At 40.8% G+C, this 26,608-nt stretch overlaps 1 protein-coding gene across 1 annotated transcript in view; it reads right to left on the bottom strand.

Moving 5' to 3' along the window:
* The window catches only part of micu2 (mitochondrial calcium uptake 2), a 422,357-nt gene that overhangs the window by 229,456 nt on the left and 166,293 nt on the right, over positions 1 to 26,608 (bottom strand). The window contains exon 2 of the mRNA XM_072263053.1: positions 14,329 to 14,485. Coding sequence (XP_072119154.1) covers positions 14,329 to 14,485 — 157 coding nt within the window. The remainder of the gene's footprint in view (positions 1 to 14,328; positions 14,486 to 26,608) is intronic.

Genomic DNA, 26,608 nt, shown 5'->3' with positions numbered 1-26,608 from the left:
AGCACGAGTTCCGGGTATGGCAGTTGGAGCGAGAAGAGAAAGAGAGAGAGACAGTTGCAGCGAGAAGAGAAGGAGAGAGAGTTAGAAAGGCAAGAGAGAGAGAGACAGTTGGAGAGAGAAGAGAAAGAGAGAGAGACAGTTGCAGCGAGAAGAGAAGGAGAGAGAGTTAGAAAGGAAAGAGAGAGAGAGGCAGTTGGAGCAAGAAGAGAGGCAGTTGGAGAAACAGAGGGAAAGGGAATTTGAGCTGGAGAAGTTAAGATTAAGGGCAGAGCAGGGGCTCGTGCCGAACCAAGGTGGAGGGTTCCGGGCGACCCAGGAGGTTAGGCTGGTTCCCCCATTTGACGATACCAACGTGGATCGGTACTTCCTCCATTTCGAAAAAGTGGCTATAAGTCAGGACTGGCCGAGGGATAAGTGGGCTGTGTTACTTCAGAGTGTACTGAAAGGGAAAGCCCAAGAAGCTTACTCAGCTTTGTCCGTGGAAGATGCCCAGAAGTATGAGGTGGTGAAAGAGGCCATCCTCAGGATTTATGAGTTGGTCCCGGAGGCATACCGGCAGAGGTTCCGGAATGCGAGGAAGCAGTGGGACCACACGTATTTGGAGTTTGCCCGTGAGATGCAGACATATTGTGAGCGTTGGTGCGCCTCAAAGGGGGTAGAGGGGGATTATGACAGACTGCTACAGCCGATCCTGATTGAGCAGTTTAAAGGTTGTGTCCCTGAGGGTATGAGACCCTACCTAGATGAGAAGGAGGCAGCCACGTTAGCCGCAACTGCTAAGTTAGCGGATGAGTATGCGTTGACGCATAAAATGAAGTTTGCCCCGAGTAAAGGCTACCAGAAGGGTAGTCAGGACGGCGGGGAGAGTCCGCCGGAAAAGTCAGAAAGTAAGCCGGGGACTAGTGAGAAGGATAAGGTAGACCGGGAGCAGTCTGGTAGGAAGTCTCCTGGGGTCGTCTGTTATAATTGCAGGAAAGTCGGACACTTTGCGTCCAGGTGCTTTGCCCCAAAGAAGGAGACTGAAAAAGGAAAAACGGCGATTTTGAATGGCTGTATCGAGCTGTTAAGCGAACCGCTAGGGAAGGACAGGTCCGCCAAAGTTCAGGATGGGCGCGAGAGGTTTATCTCGGCCAAATTGGTGTCAGTGAAGGAGGGGTTAAAACCAGTTCCAGTGCGGATCTGGAGAGACACGGGAGCATGTCAGTCACTGATACTGAAGAGTGTATTAGAGTTTAGCTCAGAGACCCAGACTGGGGAGGTAGAGGTCAAAGGTGTTGGGGAAGGGACAGAGTCAGTCCCTTTGCACCAGATACACTTACAAAGCAACCTGGTCTCTGGACTAGTCACGATCGGGGTGAGGTCCGAATTACCGATGAAAGGCGTGGAAGTCTTGCTCAGTAATGACGTCGCCGGGGGAATCGTGTTCCCAATCGTGAGATTGACAGGTCAGCCTGCCAGCAGTGAGGCCCTGCCCATGGACTCACAGGTTCATCACGGGACCGCGGTAGTGAATTTAGCTGCGGTGGTAAATTTAGCTGAAACGTTTCTGCCAACCTTGTACGAGAAGGGGGTAGAAAATGAAAAGAAGGAGTGTGGTGAGACAAGAGGTAGTGAGGGAGCTGGGACAGACGTAGCAGTAGCCAGGAAAGAATTTGTGCAGACGCGGGAGCAAGACAAGGGGCTGTTGGTTTCGGCAGAGACAGCTCTCTCTGACACAGCCTTAACAAGGGAACTAGTAGGCTATTGTGCGGAGGAGGAAGTGCTAAGGAAGAAAGGGAAATCAAGTACAGTACCCGCAGATGAGGAATGGGGGGTGGTGCAAAAAGAGTTATGAAGATGAGATTTTTAACCTGGCCCACGAGGTACCCCCCAGTGGACATTTTGCAGTGCTGGAGGAAACAGTTGGTGGAATCATGAAAGAGGTTTACCGGCTGCCATCATGACCGACGCGAACTGAGACGGTCACCGGCTTTTGATATGCTAACAAACCTAGTCGGTGTTAGCATGGAAATCAATGAAGCTAGGGGCCCCCTGATAAGAGAAAAAAAACATTTTGAAAAGATTAGTATGGGATCGATCAGATGGGAGAAGGCTATTGTTTTGGCCAGGTCTACTGATAAGGTCTCTCCCTTAATCCCCGAGCAAAGCGGCTCTTTAGAAGAAGTAATTAAACAACTCGCATCCGTGTGTTTGATTGTCCCGAGGCGATGCAAAGAACTGGGACGTTGGGGGGGTATCTGTTACAATAGGCCAGCCTAGTAAACAACATTCATATATAATGAGTAATTCAGTGACTAAAGGGCTGATGAACACAGAGGTGTGAATTGGCAATTTAATACGGCTGTCTGAAGCCAGCTTGATAGTGAACCTTGAAAAAAATGAGTTCGGCCACGCGAAGGTCACTTACCTGGGAATTGTGGTGACACAGGGGCAGCTGGCAGCGATGCAAGCTACAGTGCAGGCTATCGCTGACCTCCCAACCTCGACAGACAAGAGGGCCCTCAGAAGGCTCTTGGAGAAGGTGGGGTACTGTAGGAAGTTTTGCAATAACTCTGCGGTCACTACCCTTCCCCTTCCTACTAAGCCCTTGCGAGAGAAAACTGAGTCGGAATGGGACGATCCTTGTTATTGTGGTCCGGGACAAAACCAAATGAGAGGTTACATTGATCACAATTCATCAGTGTTTTTGGTCACTATGAAGTTTGTTGAGTTGGAGCCTGGTCTAAGGGATTATTAATAACACATATAAAAGGGACGGAAAATGTGATTACTGACTGTCCGTCAAGGTGTTGACAACTTCAAACTCGCTGTGTTAGCCAAGTAGCTGATAAAGATGTATATTTGTGTGTGTATCAAATCATGTATTCATGTTTGTAATTTTTACCTCCCGGTAAAAATCCTTAAAGGGGGGAAGTGTGACGAGAATACACATAAATTAAGATGTTTGCTGGCCTGGGCTAGTATCAGTGGCATCAGCAGTTGGTCTGCCACCCGTCCTCAGGGGAAGGAGAGATAAGGAACAATGAAGCAGCATCTGGAGATATGTAATGAAGGGACGGGAGAGAGAGCTGTCTAGAGCGGCTCCCCCTTTGAACCCTGAACTGTTTGAAGTGATGGACAGGCGATACCCCAGCAGGGGGATGAAAAGGGACAGGTTCGCTAAGGCAGGACACACACGACACCCGAGGTAACGAGACCCTGGAAGCGGTGCGCCTCTCACAAGTCGGTGGGAAGCTCTTGGACGGCTGATCAGGGGATCAGCCTTAAACGCACAGGGTGGAAAGGTACGATCAGTGGGAACCCGGTGTGTGTCCGCCCTCGCTTGGGTGCCGGGTTCACTGTAGAGGATCGACTGCATCTGGAGGAGGGGTCACAATCGGTGACCTCAGGTGACATCACAAAGGACCCGCCCGAAAGCTGCTTGTGAGCAATATCGCCGGTCTGTGAGTGGAAGCCGTTCTGAATGATCAGTCGTTCTCGTTCTCTCTCTCCCTCCCCCCACGTTGTCCATCGCCATGGCAACGATTACTGCGAACTGAACTAAATTAAACTGGACTTTTGCGTCACTTTGAAATTGGTCATTTACCCCTAGACAACGATAGAGCTTGATTGATGCTGTTATCTTAATTCTGTGCACATGTGTATTTATCATTGCTGAACTGTTGCATTTATTATCCTTTCGATTACTGTGTTGCTTGTTTCTTTAATAAAACTTTCTTAGTTCTAGTAATCCAGACTCCAACTGAGTGATCCTGCTGGTTTGGCAACCCAGTTACGGGGTACGTAACAACAGACTGGAGGTTCATGGCAGGGAGAGTTTTCTTCCTTCTACCGTCTGCATGAGATGATGGGGCTTTCGGGACTTTGAGACTTTTTTTTTACCGTGCCCATGGTCTGCTCTTTATCAAATTACAGTATTGCTTTGCACTGTTGTAACTATATGGTATAATTATGTGGTTTGTGCCAGATTTAGTCTTGGTTTGTCTTGTGTTTCTGTGATACCATACTGGAAGAACATTGTATCATTTCTTAATGCATGCATTACTAAATGACAATAAACGAGGACTGAGTGTCCTCATAATCCAATCTAATCTAATGTGGTGGGAAGAGGTAGGGGAAGGAAGGAAAGCCCCTTTCTTTGAAGGAGGACATCTCCTCAGTTCTGGAATAAAAACCCTCATTGTGAGAACAGATGCGGCACAGATGGAGGAATTGAGAGAAGCGGATGGCGTTTTTACAAGTAATCTGGTGGGAAGTGGTATAATCCAGGTAGCTGTGAGAGTCAGTGAGTTTATAAGAGATAAGTAGATGCGCTGTCTCCAGAAATAGAGACAGAGAGATCGAGAAAGGGAAAGGAGGTGTTGGAAATGGACCAGGTAAATCTGAGGGCAGGGTGGAAGTTGGAGGTAAAGTTGATGAGCTCCACATGGGTGCAGGAAGCAGCACCAATTCAGTCGTTGATGTAGCATAGGAAAAGTTGGGGAGTGATACCAGTGTAGGCTTGGAACAGAGACTGTTCCACTTTAATGTTGGTTTAAAAATACATTCTCCTAGCTCTTTAGTTATCAAGAACCAAGTAGGAAAGATCCCATAGGTATAACATAGCTTTCTTTCTGTGTCCTACTCATAACTGATGACAAATCATCAGTTTCCTAGATTATGTTGACCTCTCCGATTCATGGTAGTTTATTAAATCAGTTGATTTTATTCCAATCTTCTGTAACTACACATATCACCTTTAAGGAACTCAAATGCCTATGTCTGGATTTTCAACAGGCTGTTAAGTCAGCAAGTTCGCTGGTTATCTACCCTTGAAATTCATTCTTGGATCATTGCTACATAAAATCCTCCACCAGGATGTCATTTCTCAGATGAGTGGCAAGTCCCTGCTTCTGAACTTGAATGAAAAACTAGTTAAGATTTGCCTGCAGGCTCACCAGTTGACAAAAATTGGAAAAGAGACTGAACAATCGTAAGTGGGTGATATATTCAGGGCAATTAAAACAGTATTAAGTTACTCTAAAATAAAAATATATGGAATCAATAACAATTTAAGAACTGAGGATACTAACAGGAAACGTGTTTTATTGTAGTTATGAAAGGTCATATCTATCATCTATATAAAAAAGATTTTCCTCGAAATCCCTTACACCTTTCATCCATTCCTTTATATCTGAAACACCCTTTTTATCGAAATCTATCATGATTGTGTAAACACCATCAAATCCCAGTTTAGCCTTCTTTGTTCATAGGAAAATCTTCACAGTTTCTCTAATCTAACACTGTAACTCAAATGCATCATGCTTGTAATTAATCAAGTAAGTGTTTTCTTCCTCTTCCCTTGGACCCTCACAAACTTCTGAATCCCTGATGACTAGAAATAGATGCAATAATCCAGAGATCATTTTGCCATCGTTAGCCTCGGGTTTTATAAAAGTTCATCCATGCTTAACTGCCTTTGTAATCTGTGTCTCCATTTATTAAATGGTCTCTCAAGAAATCATCAAAGCTTTATGTGAATGTAAGTTGAGATCTCACTGTTCCTGCACACTTCACAAATGTGACATTCGCGGTAATGTAGTCTTTGTTCAACATTTGGCTATAATGCGAACTATCACTGTACTCTGTATCTGTTTTACCTAGCACTTCCCTGTCTCTCCTTAGGAATGACCCATTAGTGACACTAATATCTAGGATGCTTTGGTCCGAAGAACAACTACTTCCCATGACTTTCTGTTTTCTGTCAATATGTCAATTTCCTTGGCAGGCTGTCTGGTAAGCCTTTTATTTCATGGGTCTTTATTTTGTGAATCAGCTTTTTCTATAAGACTCTGTCAAATGCCTTCTGAATATCCATCAACGGCATCTCCATTATCATCCTTCTCTGCTCTTATCAAATATGTTAGTCAAACAATTTGATTTTAATACATCCACACTGACTTTGCATTATTAACTTAAACTTCTCCTAGGGTCTTTTACTTTTCCCTCATTATTGCTTCTAAAAACCTCCCACTCTCTGGGATTGAATTTACTGGACTGTAGTTTCCTGACATGTGTTCACATGCACATTTTAACAAAGGGTGTTACAATGGCTATTTTCCAGTGCTCTGGCACTTTCCCCCTACCTAGGGAAGGACTGTAAGATCACTTGAAGTCTATCTTCAATCTTCACTTCACTCAGCAACTCGCGATGCTTCCCATCATAACTCGATGATGTTTACTTTAAGTCTAGCCAACTGTTGCAGCACCTGCTGGCTATCAGTTTTCAGCACAGCCATAGATTATGACACCATTCGCCTTCTTGGTAAATAACTTATTAGCTGGGATTTTGCTGTTTTTTTGGTGGCAGTTTTGCTTGGAACTACTGTATTGATACTTCTCAACGTGCATGCTGGTAAACAAGACACTGCATGAATGCTCAAGATCTGAATTTACTGGTTGCTCTGCTGGTTATATCCTGCCAGATTCACAACGAATCAGCAATATGCTAAGTTCCCACAAGAGTTACATAAGAACATAAGAAAAAGGAGCAGAAGGCGGCCATCTGGCTCATTAATCTTGCTCCACCACTCAATAAGATCATGGCTGATGTGGCTGTGAACCCAGCTCCACTTACCTGTCTTTTTGCCCATAGCCCTTAATTCCCCTCTTATGCAAAAAACCTAACTGTGTCTTAAATATATTTAATAAAGTAGCCACTACTGTTTCCCTGGGCAGAGAATTCCACAGATTCATTACTCTCTGGGAAAAGCTGTTTATCCTCATCTCCATCCTAAATTGATTGCCTCGAATCTTGAGGCTAAATCCCCTAGTTCTGGTCTCACTTACCAGTGGAAACAACTTTTCTGCCTCTATCATATATACCCCTTTCATAATTTTATATGCTTCTGAAAGAGCCCCTCTCATTCTTCTGAATTCTAGCAAGTATAGTCGCAGGCAATGTCCTCATTGGCTAAACCCTCAAACCCTCATCTTCAGAATTAATCTGTTGAGCCTCCTCTGCAGCACCTCCAAAGTCAGTATGTAATTCCAACTTATAAAGTAAGGAGACCAGAACTGCACACAGTACTCCAGGTGTGGCCTCACCAGTACCCTGCACAGTTGCAGCGTAACCTTCCTACTCTTACATTTAATCCCTCTAGTAATGAAAGCCAACATTCCATTTGCTTTCTTGATAGCCAGTTGCATCTTCAAAACCAAACTTTTGAATCACTAGATTCTGGAATAGTTCCAGAGCACTGGAAAATTGTAAATATCACTCTACTCTTTAAGAAGGGAGGGAGGTAATAGGAAATTATAGGACAGTTAGCCTGACTTTAGTGGTTGGTAAGATGTTGGAGTCCATTATTAAAGATGAGGTTTCAGGGTACTTGGAGGCACATAATAAAATAGGCCAAAGTCAGTATGGTTTCCTTAAGGGGAAACCTTGCCTAACAAATCTGTTGAAATTCTTTGAGGAAATAACAGCAGTAAAGAAAAAAGAGAGTCAATGGATGTTGTTTACTTGGATTTTTAGAAGGCCTTTGACAAGATGCCGTGCATGAAGCAGCTTAACAAGATAAGAGCCTATGTATTAGAGGAAAGATAATACCATGGATAGAAGATCAGCTGACTGGCAGAAAGCAAAGAGTAGGAATAAAGGGTGGGGGGGGGGCTTTTTTGGTTGGCTGCCAGTGCCTATTGGTGTTCCACTTGGGTTGGTGATGGGACTGCTTCTTTCTACTTCATATGTCAATGATTTGGATAACAGAATTGATGGCTTTGTGGCCAAATTAGCAGATGATGCAAAGAAAGGTGGAGGGGCAGGTTGTGTTGAGGAAGCAGGGAATCTGCAGGAGGACTGAGACAGATTAGGAGAATGGGCACAAAACTGGGCAGATCAAATATAATGCAGAGAAATGTATACTCATGTGTACATAGAAGAATAAAGGCATAGACTATTTTCCAATTGGGAAACATATTCAAAACTCTGAGGTTCAAAGAGATTTGGGAATCCTAGTGCAGGTTTCTCTAAAGGTTAACTTGCAATACGGGTCGGTAGTAAGCAAGGCAAATGAGAAATGGACCTCAGAGGTCCGAGTCCAGTGGTACGAAAAGGTGTCACAAACTGGGGTCTTCCTTGTTTGCAGTGGATGACCATGATGTCCTCTGTGCCTTGTCATGCCCTTTGTTCTCCACAGAGCATTGCAGTACTGGCTTCCTAGCCGTTGGATCTCACTATAGATCTCATTTGCTCAGCCCACCAGGCATGTCTCTATTTCACCGGGGTATGAGGTCTGCCAGCTACCCTCATCTGGTTGTGCCCACCTGTCAAAGTGGTATACAGGAGTGCGGCTGCTGTCACAGTTACAGCAAACAGCTGCTTGGAGCCACATGAGAGTTGAGTGTCCAGTGGGGACCAAAAGTGAGGAAGCTCCCTTATATTGGACATGACAAGTCCCCTCATCAGAGGTGCTACCCCTCCCTGGACACTCCATACATTGTTAATGTATATCGTGAACAATTTTCAGGCCTGGAACTCTGTGCCAACCAGAGAAACGCCCATTTATTTCAGCCTTGTGCCATCTATTGGAAGCCATGTTGTGGCTACTTGATGGAACAACTTCTATCTAGATGTCTTACTATTTGTTAATGACAGCTTCAAACATTTTCCTGACTACAGACGTTAAGCCATCTTGCCTATCCTGCCTTTTGCCTACGTCCTTTATTAAACAGTGCCACGACATGTTTCCATTCTACTGGGACCTGCCCAGAATCCAGAGCATCTCTTTTGCATGTTATTTGAAATTAGCTTGTGTTATATCTTAGAGATAAATACACTTTCCACAAAGGTGGTCAACACAAAATAAAATTGTTATGTTTTGTAACTCCAAAATGTAAATCTAATTGCAAGAAAAAGACGAGAGCCCAGGAGAACGGGTCTTTGTTTTGTTTTTTTTACTTTAAGCAAGACACGCATGTATGACGCAGTGGCATTATAACCTATGTCATCCACATGCTTTTCACATACAACCATGATGAATTATTTAAACAAAGTGCTTAATCATGAGTATATTTGCAATATTGCTGAAATATTAAATACACAAAAACATTCAACATCTCCCATCTCCTTGCTTGTTCTTAATTGTTTGTTCTAGTTATTTACCAACTTCATTCTCCAGAGGCACAACATTTACCTGAGCTACTCTTTTCCTAGTTATGTATTCATAGGAACTTTCATGATTTGTTTTTGTACTATATGCAAATCTTCTCTCTCCTTATGAACATTTTAGTCCTCAAGGATGCGTGCTTAGCCCACTGCTTCACTCTCTCCACACTCATGACTGAGTGCCTAGGCACAGCTCAAATGCCATCTATAAAGTGTTGCTGGCAGAATCTCAAATGGTGATGAAGAGCAGTGAAATAGATTGGCTGGTTCAGTGGTGTCGTGTCAATAAGACTAAAGAATTGTGGACTTCAGGAAGGGGAAGATGGGAGAACACATACTAGTTCTCAGCAAGAAATTAGGAGTGGAAAGGGTGAGTAACTTCAAGTTCCTGGGCATCAACATCTCAGAGAATCTATCCTGGCTCCAGCATATTGATGCAATCATGAAGAAGGCACGCCAGGAGCTATACTTCATTAGGAGTTTGAGGAGATTTGGTATGTTACCAAATACTTGAGCAAATTTCTATAGATGTACAGTGGGGAGCATTCTGACTGGTTGCATCACCACCTTGTATGGAAGCTCCAATGCACAGGATCAGAAAACGCTGCAGAGGGTTGTAGGCACAGCCGGTTCCATCGTGGGCATTAGACTCCTCACCATTATGGACATCTTCAAAAAGCGGTGCTTCAAGGAGGCAGTATCCATCACTAAGACTTTCACCATCCAAGACATGCTGTCTTATAATTACTACCATCGAGGAGGTACAGAGGCCTGAAGACATTTTAGGAACAGCTTATTCCCCTCTGCTACTAGATTTCTGAACGATCCATGAACACTACCTCACTATTTTTGCTCTTTATTTGCACTATTTAATTATAAAATAGTTCTTATTGTAACGTGTAGTAATTCTTTATGTATGAAGATTCTAAATCATACATACAAGGGCAAGGCCACACAGGGATTTAAGCATGAGATTTTGCAGTCAGCCTGATGAAGTTTAGACACTGAATTGCAAAGGTTATTGAGTTTGCAGTGGAAAGAGAAAAAGTAGCTCAAGATCTCCTGGCTTAAAATATGAAAAAAAACATCTTATAAAATATAGAGCTTCAAATGAGACGTTTGTAAACCAGTGACTGCGGCAGGACAAACATGAAAGTCGGATGGAGTTGGGAACACTGATACAGAAGTTATTTAGTCTTTTATTTTTTGTAATATTGTTTCACTGTACACATTAAGTAAACCAGGGGAGAAAACACACCCTTGTCTAACGCCTCTCTTGATTTTCGTAAACTGACTCACTTCTCCATCTATTCTTACAGCAGCAGTTTGTTCCCAGTACAGATTTCTGATTAGGCGGAGGTCTTTCGAATCTAGATCTAGAGTTTTTAGTAATATTTTGAATATCTTATTGTGCTTCACTTTATCAAATGCATTTGTGTAGTTGATAAAACAAACATTCATATCACTCTGCAAAAATGTGTTTCACTTGAATTGCTCTTTATCTTTGAAATATCACAAGTGAAACATTCCCCATGTCCACCATATTAATCCCACCATAATTTTATAAGATCAGCTTTACTCAGATAAGATTAGCTTTATTAGCCAATTGTACATCAAAACATTGAGATATACCGTGAAATGCGCTGTTTGTGTCAATGACAAACACAGTCTGAGGATGTGCTGGGGGCAGCCCACAAGTGTTGCCATGTTTCCAGAGCCATCATAGCATGCCTCAAACTTACTAACCCTGAGCAATATGCCTTTGGATTGTGGGAAGAAACCAGAGCACCCAGAGTAACACACACACAGTCATAGCGGGAAACTACCTCTCCCTCAAAACTAATCAACAACGTTCAAGATCTTGGCCTCATATCTACATGTGCAAATGGATCCTCAATTTCTCAAGATTGGCAACAATGTCTCCTCCACAATCTCCATCAGTACAGGTGCACCACAAGTTTGTCTAGCCCATCGCTCTACTTGCTTTACATTATGACTGTGAGGCTAAGCACAGCTCCAATGCCATATTTGAGTTGCTGATGACACCACTGTCATTGGCTGAATCAAAGGTGGTGATGAATCAGCACATAGGAGGGAGACTGAAAATCTGGTGAGGTGGTGCCATAACAACAACTCCTCACACAATGCCAGCAAGACTAAGGAGTTGATTATTGACCAGCAGGAGGAAACTAGAGGTCCATGAGCTGGTCCTCATCAGGAACCAGAGGTAGAGAGGAGCCTCCAGACTCACACTACCAGGTCAGGAACAGTTATTATCCCTCAACCAAAGGGGACAACTTCACTCAACTTCACCTGCCCCATCATTGAAATGGTTTCACAATCAGCAGACTCACTTCTTCATCTGATACCGTATTCTCAATACTTATCGTTTATTTAATTTATTTTTATGATTTCTTTCTTTTTGTATTTGCACAGTTTGTTGTCTTTTGCGTACTGGTTGAACACCCAAGTTGGTGTGTTTTTCCATTGATTCTATTATGATTATTATTCTATTCTGGACTTATTGAGTATGTCTGCAAGAAAATGAATCTCAGGGCTGTATATGATGACATATATGTACTTTCATAATAAATTTATTTTGAATTTTTGAAATTTACATCACTTGATAATAAATCCCAGGGCTTATTTTGCATTTTTGCAGCTTTGATAACATGCCATTGCTACAAATAATTTCTAAGTTAAATATGAATCAAAATAGGTTAGAGGGATTGTGTTGTCCCTCTAACCTATTTTGATTCCTATTTTCCAAGGAATTGGCAGCTCTTTGCCGCTCCTAGCCACTCCTAGCAAAATGATTTATCCTTCAGATGTATGAATTAAAACCAATTCCCACTTACATGACCATTCTTAAAGTCTATCAACATTTCTCAATTTGTTGTAGTCCAACCGGTATTTCCACGAATACTGCTTTAGAATTTCTATCATTTAGACTTGGAAATGTTATATAACTAAATGAATCCCAGCTGTGATTCTTGTGGAACACCACTTTTAATGACCTGCCAGGCTAAGGAACTACCTGTAATCAATAATCAACTTTTCCTTTATTCAATCTATTCTGCAGCTTGTTCCTTGATCTTGCACTGACAATACTATTTACATAATACAGAAATGGTTGAGAAAGTAACATTTTGCCCAAATCTCACAGTCCCGTCCCATACCTTTTCAGTCTGTAATAAATGTAAAACAAAGATAGGCAAGCAATGGTTCCTGCCAGTATTTGAAGTAGTATAGAAAAGGAAAATGGAGGTCACAAACTGACTTGTAATTAGATTCATATATTTACTTCAAGGTAGTGAAACAAATAATTTTTCAATTTCTTCTGTATTTCTAATCTTTGTCAATGTTATGAGTATTAGATTTTATTTACAAAATCAGAGAGCCAAAACATTGTTTATTGAAATGCTGATGTAATTCAATGAAAGAGTAGGTGAGTTAGATACTCGTGGATCCAAATCGTTGCCCATCTTTATTGACCATATATTCTAATCCCCCAAATGTGTTTTGTCCAGATCCAGAAGGCCACCTCACTCGCTCTTACAGTGGTGTTACAAAGTTTGTGAACCCTGTAGAATTTTCTCTATTTATGCATAAATATGACCAAAATATGATCATGTAACTCCTAAAACTAGATAAAAAAGAACCTAATTAAATAAATAACACTGAAAAAAAACCATTATACTTTTTGATTTATTTATTGAGATAGATGATCCAATATTACATGTATTTGTTGGAAGAAGTATGTGAACCTTTGCTTTCAGTAACTGGTGTGACCCCTTGTACAGCAATAACTTCAACCAAACGTCTCTGGTAACTGTTGATCAGTCCTGCACATCAGCTTGGAGGAATTTTAGGCCATTCCTCCTCACAAAACTGCTTCAACTCTGGGATGTTGGTGGGCTTCCTTCCATGAACTGCTTGCTTCAGATCCTTCCACAACATTTCTACAGGATTAAGCTCAGGACTTTGCCTCAGCCATTCCAAAACACCAAGTTTCTTCTTTTTAATTCATACTGTTATTAATTTACTCTTGTCTTTCGGATCATTGTCTTGTTGCATTATCCAACTTCTATTAAGCATCAGGTGACGGATCGCTACCCTGGCATTCTCCTGTAAGATGTCTTGATACAATTTTGAATTCATTGTTCCCTTAACAATTGCAAGCTGTCCAGGCCCTGAGGTAGCAAAGCAGCCCCAAACCATAATGCTCCTTCCACCGTGCTTCAAAGTTGGGATAAGGTTTTGGTATTGGTGTGCAGTGCTCTTTTGCCTCCAAACATAGCAATGTGCATTTCTGCCAAAAAAAAACTTTTGTCTCATCTGTCCACAGAACATTGTCCCAGAAGTGTTGTAGAACATCTAGGTGGTTTTTTGCAAACTTGAGGCATGCAGCTATGTTTTTTTTCTGGGAGAGCAGTGGTTTCCTCCATGGTGTCCTTCCATGAATACCATTCTTGTTCAGTGTTTTTCTTATAGTGGACACATGAACAGACTTTAGCAAGTTTAAATTTGCTTTTGAGCACTACCATGCCAAAATTATGTGTTGTGTTTTCTTCAGCTTATAGGAACAAATCCCACTGGAACTACAGTCACATTTTAATATCTTCAGTGCATGAAGAAAAACAAACTGAGCAATATCATAATTTCTAAATGAAGTAGCTTAGAACAATTTGGCCAATTGTAAGATTTAAGTTTCGAAAGGTTGCTTATACTTCAGATAAGTGAACAAAGTTAATATTCTGATGACATTTTCTCTGTTCCCTTAATGTTCAATGTACACCAACATCAGAAGCAATTAATATTAAAAATGTCCAAATGAAACTAATTGTAGCTACTTTTGTGCAAATTGCTAATATATTAATTTTTAAACAATGTAAAATTTCATTAAGTATCAGTCTAATAAGAATTTGTCAATCTAAACCACATACAGCATTGAAGTTACTTTCATCCACATTCAAATCTTTGTTCATTTATGTATTATAGTTAAACCTGAGGAGGCTGTACTGAAACCACTTTTTAAAAATTAATTGTGACATTTTTTCTTCATTAATTGTATTAATTAGTTTGGAGCAGCAGCGACCCTCAAGAAAATCTACGGCAATGGGTATTTTTAGGGATATCAATCAGATTACATAGCAACTTTCATGATATATTGAACTTACCATCCCTGCTTTCCATAATCACAGAGAACAAAAAGTCTCGAGGAGTCATATATAATTCTCCTTCATACTCCACTGATGCCAACATTCTGAAACGCTGCTTCCGATTTCTAGCATATCCACTATCTTCTTTAGTTTCCTCTTTAGGCAGATCCTGATCCTTGAAGAAAAAGGAAAAAATGTGTTATACCTAATTGCTTGAACATTTAATAAATCCTGGGATATTAGTTAACCCTAATGAAAATGTAATATTATCAAGCAACGTAAAAATATAATCAAAACATTACAAGAGCCATCATAAGTTATTTGCTGTTTAAATTCCTGTTTTAAGCAATCATAGCATTCCAATATTCTCAAGCTGCTCAAATGGGAACATTTTGGCTTTGAGAGGAGTCAAGTTTGATAGAGGACAGAGAGAGAGAAATTCAGGGGAAATAAAGAGAGGAAAGAGAGGCAAGATAAGGTGGTGGGGATTGGGGGTGAAATGGGGGACGAGAGAGGTTGTTAGATCCAGACATTCAGAGAAAAACAGATGGCGAAATAAACTGCAACAAAGTCCAGATTTTATGCCCAGGACAAGTCAGTACATCACTGCATCTCCCTCTTTCCTATCTGTTTATAGATCTTGTACACTCTCTGGTGCTTCTGTTAATTCCATGATCCAAAATCAACACAATTCTCAAGGTAGCCTAAGTTGGAGTACCAGCTGCTGTGGGCAGAGTGGGGCCTGATATCTGATCACCCAAAAACACCATTACACCACTATTAATTGATCACTCAAATTTGTCAGAAAAAAACAACCATTTTATCTATTGTCACCAAATATTCAAGCAAGGAAAAATGGAAATTTAACCTAATGCAAATCAAATTGAGGGTTTCACCTGCAGGGGAGAAACTGCTAAATGTTAATCAGAATCAGAATTAGGTTTAATATCAATAGCATATGTTGTAAAATATTTTGTTTTGCGGTAGCAGTAATTGTAATACATAATAACTATAAATTACACTATGAAATATATATACAGTAAATTTAAAATTAAATTACATAAGTAGAACAAAAAGAAAAACAAAGTGAGGTATTGTACATTGTTTCAGTGTACAATCTGAATGTGGGGAAGAAGCTGTTCCCTAAAATGTTGAGTGTGTGTTTTCAGGCTGCTGTACCTCCTCGATGGTAGCAATGAGAAGAGGGCATGTCCTGGGTGATGAAGGTCCTTAATGATGGATACTGCTTTTTTATGGCTTTGCCTTTTAAAGATGTGCTCGATGCTGGAGAGGCTAGTGCCCATGATGAAGCTGGTTGAATTTACAAATTTCTGCAGCTTTTTCTGATCCTGTGCAGTGGCCCCTCCCTAACAGACAGTGATGAAACCTGTTAGAAAGCTCTCCACAGTACATCTGTAGAAATTTGCGAGAGTCTTTGGTGTTATACCAAGTGTCCTCAAACTCCTAATGAAATATAACCACTGTCGTGCCATCTTAAGATTGCATACAATGGTTGGACCCTGGATTAATCTTCAGAGATGTTGACACCCAGGAACTTGAAACTGTTCACCCTTTCCAATTCTGATCCCTCTAAAAATCTTCTATCCATTAATTCACTTCGATGGCTTTTAAACATTGCTCATATACCTGCCTCAAACACTATTTCTGGCAGCCTATTCCAAATATGTACCACCTTCACATAAAGAAGCTGCCCCTGACGTTCATTTTAAATATCTCAATACTAATCTTAAACTAATGCCCTCTTTTTTTTTTTTTTTTAGCAATCCCCGCTCCCGGGTAAAAAACTGTGCTTTCATCTTTTGTGTACCCTTTGTGATCTAAAAAGTCATCCCCTCAAGCACTTACGTTCCATGGAATAAAGTTCTAGTCTACACAACTTCTCCTCTTCTAAATCCAGGCAACATCCTGGCAAATCTTTACTGTACTCTTTCTAGTTTAATAACATCGTTCCTATAACAAGGTGACTAAAATTGTACACAATATTCCAGTGTAGCTTCACCAATATCTTATATAACTGCAACATAACTTCTCAGTTCCTATACCCAGTGCCTAGACAAATGAAACCAGCATGCCAAATGTCTTCTTCAAACAAAGGTCCCAGCATTAATCCCCGTGGCACATGACGAGACCGTCTTCCTGTCTCAAGAACAATCCTTGACATTCACTCAATCCTCCCTACCATTGAGCCAATTATGAATTTGATCGGATATCTGCCCTGGATCCCGTGCAATCTAACCCTCCAGACTAGCCTGCCACGAGAGTGGTCATCTGCCCTCAAGGTTGACTCCTCCAGGAACTCCAAGAAATCTGTTAGACACAACATCCCACGCACAAAATTGTGCTGACTGCTGCTAGATCCTGTGTGTCAGAATCCCCTGCAGCAATTTACCCACCACTGATGACAGATTCACTGGACACCTTTGCAGTTGTAAAATTTAAACCCATTTCATTTTTATCAAAATGTAAAGCATGTCCTCATTGGTTTAAAAAAAATCTCTGCACATCATATGAGCTACCTGTTATCATTCATGCTCCATGCTAGCAAAATGCATACTACTTCTGTTCCCTTTGTATTGTCAAAACACCTTGAAAGGTAGATCTACAGTTCCATTACCAGTATGCTTTGATCAGTAATAATAGTAAAAACCTTGTAATTTACAACCGAAGTTAAATATTGGGCTTCTCTGCATATTAATAAGCACCAACAATTTTCTATAATAATATTTCCTTTCCTGGCAAGTGTTGATGGGGTAAATAGAATGAAGCAGCTCCTATTAACTCGCATTAGAGACCATAGCCACAGATTTGAAATTTTAACAAGAAATACTAAAGGGATTGTGTAGAAAATATTTTTTATACACACAGATTAGAAATTTTGTAATAGTGTTAAGAGTTTTGGAAAAGGATCAATCACACCTTTACAAAGGGAATTCGATAGGCGCTTGGGTAGATTTGCACGTATAAGGAGAAAGGGGAGGTAAATAGGATTGGTCTATTAGAACCATTTCTGTCATTGAAGTGATGAGTCAAGTGACCTCCTGTGCCACAAAGAGTGAAGATCCTCCAACAGTTAAAAGACAGGCCTATGCCAACAGCGAGACCTGAACCTAAAGTTGCCAAGAATTTAGAAATGTGGTTTTGTTGGTTTTGAGTTGGCATCTATAGGTTATCCTTCAGGGAGGCAATTAGATTGAATCAATGGGCTGTGTGACAGAAGTAGGAAGTGGGTTTGTCCACACAATTACCACATAGCAAGTTCTTGATCTCATTTTGGTAACTGCGCAGATGAAGGATTCTTCCTTACCGGAAGAAAGTACTGTAAGCATCAGAGCCAGGCATCCCAGCTGACTCTTGCTCATTTTACTACATGACAGGCTGGTAAGGATCTAGGCATAGACCTCCATTTAACAGTTTTAACCAGTGGAATGATACAAAGTGAAAAGCAACACTTCACTTGCGTATCTGTTGGGGTTGTCTGTTGTATCCAATGCTCATGATGCGACCTCCTCTACATCAGTGAGACCCAACATAATCTAGGGGACTGCTTTGTCAGGCATCCCCCCTCCATCTGCCAAAAGCAAAACTTCCCGGTGGGCAGCCATTTTCATTCCTACCCCCATTCCCGTTCTGACATGTTGGTCTGATGAGACTACTCTCAGGTTGGAAGAGCAACACCTCATATTTCATCTAGGTAACATCCAGCATCAATTTCTCCTTCCGGTAATTTTTTTCCTCTTCTTCTATGCCCCATTATAGCCACAAACCTCTTCTCCTTATCTGCCTATCACCACCCCACCATTGACCCTCCTCCTTCCCTTTCTCCGATGTCCACATTCCTCTCCTATCAGATTTCTTCTTCTCCAGCCCTTTACCTTTCCCACCCACCGCACTTCACCTATCACCTTCTAGCTCGTCCTCCTTCCCCTCCCTCCACCTTTTTATTCTGACATCTTCCTCCTTCTTTCCAGTCCTGTTGAAGGGTCTCAGACCAAAACACCATCTGTTTATTCATTTCCATAGATGTTGCCTGACCTTCTGAGTTCCTCCAGCATCTTGTGTGTGTGTTACTCTGGATTTCCAGCATCTGCAGAATATCTTGTTTTCAGTATTTTTTAAAATCTATTTTATTTTTAAGAGCTAAGCTCAAAGTAACCTAGGAAACATACTAGATACGGCTTGGCACCAGCTTCAAAACATTTTTGAAAACTGACTCACAAAGCTTTGTTTATTGGATCTAAGCATTCCTAGCCAAAATTAATTTTGAGGCAGCAGAAACTCAAAAGTTTGCAAAAACTTGTCACAACTTTACAATGCACTGGAGAGCATACAATACAAAATATTTATTTAATTTCTGACTGCAAATAATTTGTACACTTATCATTTTAATTAACATCAGTCTTGCAAAACGTCATCTTGCCAGAGGGTACTTTCCAATTTTGTCAAACTACTGCAAAGAAAAACTCACAAATTTTTCAACGACATTGGAATGTATAATAGTACATCACAGGAAAACGTCCTTCAACAACAATGTCTACACCAGCCTTATGCCAGCCTAAACTAATCTGCATGCATATGGTTTGTACCCCACTACTCCCCGTCTATGTGTATTGTTAAATGTCTGTTAAGCATTGTTATCTTATCTGCTTCCACTATCTATCCCGCAGCATTTTCCAGCTATTTACAGTTCTCTGCGTTAAAAAATACCTCATAAATTCCTTTCCACTTTCCACTTCTCTATGCCCCTAGTATTTGACATTTCTAACTTCTCATGATTTATCTACACCTATCAGATTGCCCTTCGGCCTCTGATGCTCCAGAGAATAAAATCTGTTTGCTCAACCTTGCCTCGTAGCTCATACACTCCAATGTAACCTACAGCATAGTGAACTTTTTCTGCATCCTCTCTAAAGCCTCCACTCCTTCCCCAATACTTAAAATATGGTGTAACTAAAACTTATCAATCTGCAACATAACTGCCTGATTGTAATACTCAATGCTGAACCAAAGGCGGCAAACACACGGTACATCTTCTTTACGACCTTATCTACTTGCATTGCTACATTCAGGGAGTTAGAGGCTTGTACCCCATGATTGTTCCGTACATGAGTGGTCCTTAAGGATCCAGCTACTTACTGTATACTTTCCTTTGTTTTTGACCTCCCAAAATGCATTATCTCATACTTGTCTGGATTGAAGTCCAAATGCCATTTCTCCAGCCAAATTTCCATCTGATTTAGTTTAGTAAGTTAATTTATATTCACCACCCTTGTCAAAATTTATCCTGAAAAGAACTATAGAAGTTAGATTAAGATAAAGTTGTGAATTAAAACTACACCTATAACAATTTTTGCCTTTTTAAGGGCTCTTTAATAATCCATTTTCAAACCAGTACAGACAACTAAGAAAGTAGTTGAAGCAAAGTTCATAAATTGTCCAGTTTGAAATTTAATTTACTTTCATTTCTAGTCCAAAACCTATGACACTGGGCCAATTAGAGACATTGGCAGCTGGCAATCACACAGGACACCACTAGTTTACAGCCATTCGCAATGCAATTCATCTTAGATTTCTGCAAATACACAGCCAAATGCATGTCTGAGAAAACTTAGTGATCAGATGCCAGCATGTTTAAACTACTTTCTAGATCCCATCCCTCAGATTTGTCCCAGTATATACTGAAATTTTCAAATTGCCTTGTGGATTAGGTCTTATTCCAATAGTAATTTTGCTGGAGGTGAAATGCAGTCACTAAGCATCTGCAAAACAAAGATTATTCGAGAACCTGCCCCAGCTGCATTACACCACCCAATGAAAATAAAGATCAACATTTACTACTTTATAAGCAATGGAAGGCTATTCCTAGATCAGTCCTCCGATTGTGCCGGTTGATGATTCTAACGACGCATTTAACTGTATGTTTTGATGTACTAGTGACAAATAAAGCGTGCACTTGACTCAAGAGCTCCATTATGACAAAAAGAACTATTGCAAGTACAGATGAAACAATGCAAGGATGTTCTCAAAGCCTCTTTGAAAAAGTCTAACAGAAGTTGTAAAAGAATAATAACATTTCCTTTAAAATTCAAAAATACTTAGGAGGGGGGAATCTCACAATTATTTCTTTTCTTACACAACTCATTACAATGAAGAGCTTTTCACAGTAAGTGAAACAACTGAAGCCTGGAATGTGTTTGATTGTTTATCACTTAAAATGTCAGTGAAGTTGCTTTTACACAGACACTATGCAAGGATTATCAAAAACCACAGAAAGAAAATCGATGCAAATCAAAGCAAATATGACCTGGATTTGCACATGAAGTACTCTTAAAATAAAATAAATTCTGCAGCACAAAAAATCTATGCCACAATTAAGTTCCATTGTACAATTAGGATTAATTAAAAATAAGACAACGTCTAACCCTCATTTAACAAATTAAAAGGTTTTACTAAGGCTTTGTAATCCAATGGAGGTCATGCATGCAGCCTGTTACAGCTGTTCCGATTAGCTTTCTTACTTTTTCCTCTTACTTCTTTAACTTACGTTACTTGTATTTCTTTTCCACGGTAACACGTTGAAGCTGCACGCTCTCTAACACGCTGGTGGAGAGAGTTTTATTTGGGTTTTTAGCGCTGGAAACATTTACATTCGAACATGTCTCATTAGCGGGGCAGCAGTATGGTCGCATTGTTTATTCCAGGGACCAGCTGATTGCGCTTATGCCAGCCGGTTTAGCGAACAGAGCGGCGGACACCCCTGCTGAAATCTGGAGGAAAACTCACAGAGGATGCAGAGGGGGATCACAAAGTCGAGGAAAGAGGACCTGGTCGAGACAACAGAGACTTATGGAGAAGAGGAGTTCGGTGGGTAATAAAATGGATGAGTTGACGGCGCTAGCCAGGAGTCAGAGAACATTTCGGGAGTGCAGTGTTATGTGCTTTACTGAAACGGGGCTGCACGAGTACATACCCGATCAAAACTTTTCCATGGATGGCTTCCAGACCGTTTGGGCTGGCCGGAAGTGTACTGAGAGCAGTAAGTGTAAAGGAGTTGGGTGCTTACTGTTCTGGTTAACAACAGATGGTGCAATCCTGGTCATATTACGATCGAGGAACGTGTTTGTAGACCGGATATTGAATTTATTGCTGTTGGACTCTGGCCATATTCCACTGAGATACAACACTGGGCGTCACAGGAGGTTGTTCCTGCCTGTGGCCATCGAACTTTGCAGCTCCTCCGTGGAGGGTCAGACACCCTGAGTCAATAGGCTGGTCCTGGACTTATTTCCATCTGGCATAGTTTGCATATTGTTGTTTGATTGTTTGTGGTTTCTGTAATGCTATACTTAAGCTCTATTCTTGGTTGGTGCAGCTGTAATGAAACCCAATTTCCCTCGGGATCAATAAAGTATATCTATCCATCTATCTACAAGGGTTTTAGTTCAATTTTGGTATATTATCATTTTTTCAAGTGTATTTGTTGTATCCCATACTAAATGTGATTATTTAAATGCATTAACAAAATCCTTATCTAGCATATAAAATACATAATAGTGATGTCATGTCCTCATGAGAAACGGGTGAGCAAACAACCAAGTATCAATAAAATTGACCATTTCTTTCTTTCCCCCAAATGCCAAAAAATAACTTAATTATGCTTTGGCTTCCAGTGTAAGCTGAGTTGGAGATCCTGTTAAGCATTACTTGAAGACTCAAGTCAGTTTCACATGAGAATTGCAGCTTTGTCAAAATGGTCACATTTTCCCAATATGATAGTTTGCAGGTTAAAGCATCACAACCACATGAAAATACACTTACTAAGAGTTCCTAAAAACAGCTTATAATCTTTAAATTATTTTTATCTTTCCCTTTGGAAAAGATATATACTGGAAAGAAAAAGGAGGACATTGATTTGGAAATGTGGAATGTTATTTTAGCACTGCCATAACAAAATTCTTATTACTCACTGTAGGAGCCATGCATCTGTTTTCGATCTGCATTGTATTCTGTGATACACATTTATTATGAGTATGATGGTAACTAGTCATGTGAGTGGTGGCAAGGTAAAAGCAAAGGGAATACGCTACGTATGTGTGTTTCATTCTGGGCAGTTTGGTTCTGGGGACTATTGGATGTCATAACTTTTGTTGAATGCTTAGTTACACTCAAGTTGCATCACTTCAAGGTTGTATGTTTTGCTAGCCACTAACAAAGAATGAATACGTTTCTTCAGTTTTGTGGATCATCATTACTGGAGTGATTTGGGGGGTGCATTATACAAGGATAACTATCTGTAGGGGATACCAGCAGCAACAATTATTTTGTTAGAATTGGCCACTACACTCACCGTCTCATGAAATCAAGTGTATTTTCTGTGTGCCACAATGAAAAGAATATACTCTCGCCCTCTTTAGTAAGGAGACCAAAGTTGCCCACCATATCCAGGAGATGAAAACCACAAAAATCAGCTATTACAAAATAGGAAGTGTTGAGATATTCATGTGAATGAAATCTAAATGCAACTTAATTTCTATATCATCTTAAGTTACATAGTTAAATATTCTGTTTTATCTTCTTTTTAAAAAATCTTTGAAAATCAGCATGCTAATATTAAACAAATTAAGTACTCTTCACCATTGTGCATCTTTACATTATCATAAAATCACAGAAAAGTTGCAGCAGAGGAGTTTCTTCAGTCCATTGTATCCAAGCCAGCTGTCTGCAAGTACAGCTTAGCTAGTCCCATTCTCATGCCCTCCCCTCATAGCCCTGTAACTTTCTTCTTTCAAGAACTCACCCAGTGCTTACACAGTTTCCTTCATCATGCCACAGTTGAATCAGCCCTCACTAATCCCAAGACAGTCCTATCCAGATCCTAACCATTCACTGAATGGAAATATTTTCCTCATGTAACTTTTAAATCTACAGTCGCTGTGTCCACCTCTTATTTCCCTCTGTTCCAGTATGTTTGTGATCTATATCAATAATATGAATGCTGATCACATGAAAGTTGGTAGCATTGTGGATTGTTAAGAAGGTTTTGTCTAAGGGTGCAGCAAGACAGAGAATAGATGGAAGGTTGGGTGAACCATTGGCATATGGAATTTAATCTCTTCAAGATCAAGGTACTTGAACTTTGACACTTTGTAATGACACCTTGGGAAGTCAAATACACATAAAGTAAATGGTTAAGTGCTAAGGAATATTGATTAACAGACAGACCTTGGGGTTCAAGTCCAGAGTTCTTTGAAAATGGCATTGCAGGTAGTTAGGGCGGTGACGAAGGCATATGAAATGTTTGCTTTCATAGTTATAGAACATAAACATAGTGACATTATATTGCAAATTTATAAACACTGGTTATACTACACTTGGTCACCATATTATAGGAATTAATCGGTGAGTTTTAGGAATTAAGAAGCAAGAAGGCAGAGAATGACATCTATATACTACTAAAACTCTCATGCTCTGTCGGTCTGTTTGTGACCTCCAATTAGCACAAATGGTGCATTACAGCGGCACTTTTTTCATCTCAATCGAATTAAAATGCGCTAACTTACAGAATGCAGGCAAAGTTCAGGGTTATATATTCGTATAAAATTGCTCATTCACCTAAAGTCAACAGGCTCGCTTTCACTTGAAACCCGATCGGCCATTATGGAAATCGGGACGTGACAGCCTGACACATGCATACGGCCATCCTCAGCAGCGACACCTACCGGAGCAAAAGGGCAGGGCAGCTCTGTTTCGAGGGGTCACATTCTGCTAATCACCATCAGCATGTGCAGGATTGGGACAGATCAAACTGAGACCCATCACTAAGAGATAATTAAATCTTATTGTAATTACGTACTCCGAGACACCCATAAAACCCTTTGCTGCAGTCAAAGGACAGCAGTAACTATATCACGTCCATTTAGGAGAGTGCCAACCACATCATCAAGAATAATCAGCATACATTGGTGTTAGTGCTTCGTATCTTCTATCCATCATTAGGGTAAAGAAAATGGTCAGCCTAATTATCCCATGTGGAAAGGGAAGGAGGACATTATGGTCAAGAGATGGCGCCAAACGTCGTCGAGAAGCGGGAAGGAGAAGGAGAAAACAAGAATCGGATGAGGCTAGGGCCACACGACTCCAGGATCAAAGAGTTAGGACAAAAAAAGATGAGAGAAGAAGAGACAGAGGAGGAGAGGCATACATGTCTCCAGGATCAGAGACAAACAACAAACAGCAGAAGAGCTGAAGAGATGGGGGATGAAAGGGCTGCACGTCTCCAGAATGACAAAAACAGGCACAGAAGGAGAATAGAGGAAGAGACAAAGGAGCTGAGAAATGCACCTCTCCAGGATCAGAGACAAGGAACAAACAGCAGAAGAGATGAAGAGACGGGGGATGAAAGGACTGCACATCTCCAGAATGACAGCGAGAGGCACGAGGGTGGCAGATAAACTAGAAATGATGCAATCCAAAGTGACCTTCGTTAAATGAGGAGGAGCTATATTTGCTTTGCTACGCGTCGTTCTTCTTTAATAAACTGAGGCTTTCTACTTCAGTTTCCAAAGCAAAGCGATACCAGTAGCATTCAGGAAAATTTAATGTTCATTCTGGTCACATCAGACTGCACTACCCTTCTCTCAAAAGGGTGTCCCCCAACGGGTCACCCCGTTGTCTAGTAATAATTGTAGTTCAATTAAGGATAGAGACTAAAACAAATGAGATTAAACAAGATAGAAAGGAAATGTAATAATTTGTTAAAATTTAAAAACCACTGTAAACAATATACCTCCAGTATTGATAACTAAACTAATGTCTCAAACAAGACTTCACAGCATCAACTGTTCCTGTGCTGGGTTGGAATGATTGACTATCATTGTAAAGTTATCATAAGGAATACCAATGTTGTAGACATTAAGACCATAAGACATAGGAGCAGAATTAAGCTATTTGGCCTGTCATGTCTGCTCTACCATTCAATCATGGTTGATCCTTTCCTTCACCCTCAGCCCCACTCCCCGGCCTTCTCCCTGTAAGCTTTGATGCCATGTCCAATCAAGAACCTGTCAAGCTCTGCCTTAAATTCACCCAACAACCTGGCCTGCACAGCTGCCTGTGGTAATAAATTCCACAAATTCACCACCCTCTGACCAAAGAAATTTCTTGGCACCTCTGTTTTAAATGGACGCCCCTCTATCCTGAGGCTGTGCCCTCTTGTCCTGGACTCCCTTCACCATGGGAAACATCCTTTCCACATTTAGTCTGTCTAGGCCTTTCAGCATTTTAAAGGTTTCAAAGAGATCCCCCCTCATCCTTCTAAATTCAAGTGAGTACAGACCTAGAGCTATCAAACATTCCTTGTATGATAAACCTTTCAGTTGTGGAACTATCCTTGAGAACCTCCTCTGAACCCTCTCTAATGCCAGCACATCCTTTCTTAGATAAGGAGCCCAAAACTGTTCACAATACTCATGATGAGGCCTCACCAATGCCTTATAAAGTCTCAGCATCACATCCTTGCTCTTGTATTCAAGACCTCTTGAGATGAATGCTAACATGGCATTTGCCTTCCCGACCACCAACTCTACCTGCAAGTTAACCTTTAGGTTGTTCTGCACAAGGACTCCCAAAGTCCCTTTGCATCTCAGATGTCTGGATTTTCTCCCCATTTCAAAAACAATCTGCACATTTTGACCATGCATTTTCCAACATTGTATTTCATTTGCCATTCTCTTGCCAATTCTCCTAATCTGTCTAAGTCCTTCTGCGGCCTACACTACTTGCCCCTCCATCAATCTCCATACCATCTGCAAACTTGGCAACAAAGCCATCTATTCCATCATCTGAATCGATATACAGTATAAAAGAAGCGGTCCCGACACCGACCCCTGCAGAACACCACTGGTCACTGGCAGCCAACCAGAAAAGGATCCTTCTGTTCCTACTCGCTGCCTCCAACCAATCAGCCAATGCTCTAACCATGCCAGTAACTTTCCTGTAATACCATGTGCTCCTAACTTGGTAGTAACCTCATGTGTAGCACCTTGTCAAAGGTCTTTTGAAAGTCAAATATACAACATCCACTGCATCCCCTTTATCTATCCTACTTGCAATCTCTTCAAAGAATTTCAGCAGGTTTGTCAGGCAAGATTTTCCCTTAAGGACACAATGCTGACTTTGTCCTACCATATCCTGTGTCACCAAGTACTCCGTAATCTCATCTTTAAAAACTGACTCCCAACATCTTCCCAACCATTAAGGTCAGGCTAACTGGTCTATAATT

This window comes from Mobula birostris, chromosome 7, assembly GCF_030028105.1.
Source record: "Mobula birostris isolate sMobBir1 chromosome 7, sMobBir1.hap1, whole genome shotgun sequence".
Lineage (NCBI taxonomy): Eukaryota > Metazoa > Chordata > Chondrichthyes > Myliobatiformes > Myliobatidae > Mobula > Mobula birostris.
This window is presented reverse-complemented; position numbering and strand designations above follow the sequence as displayed.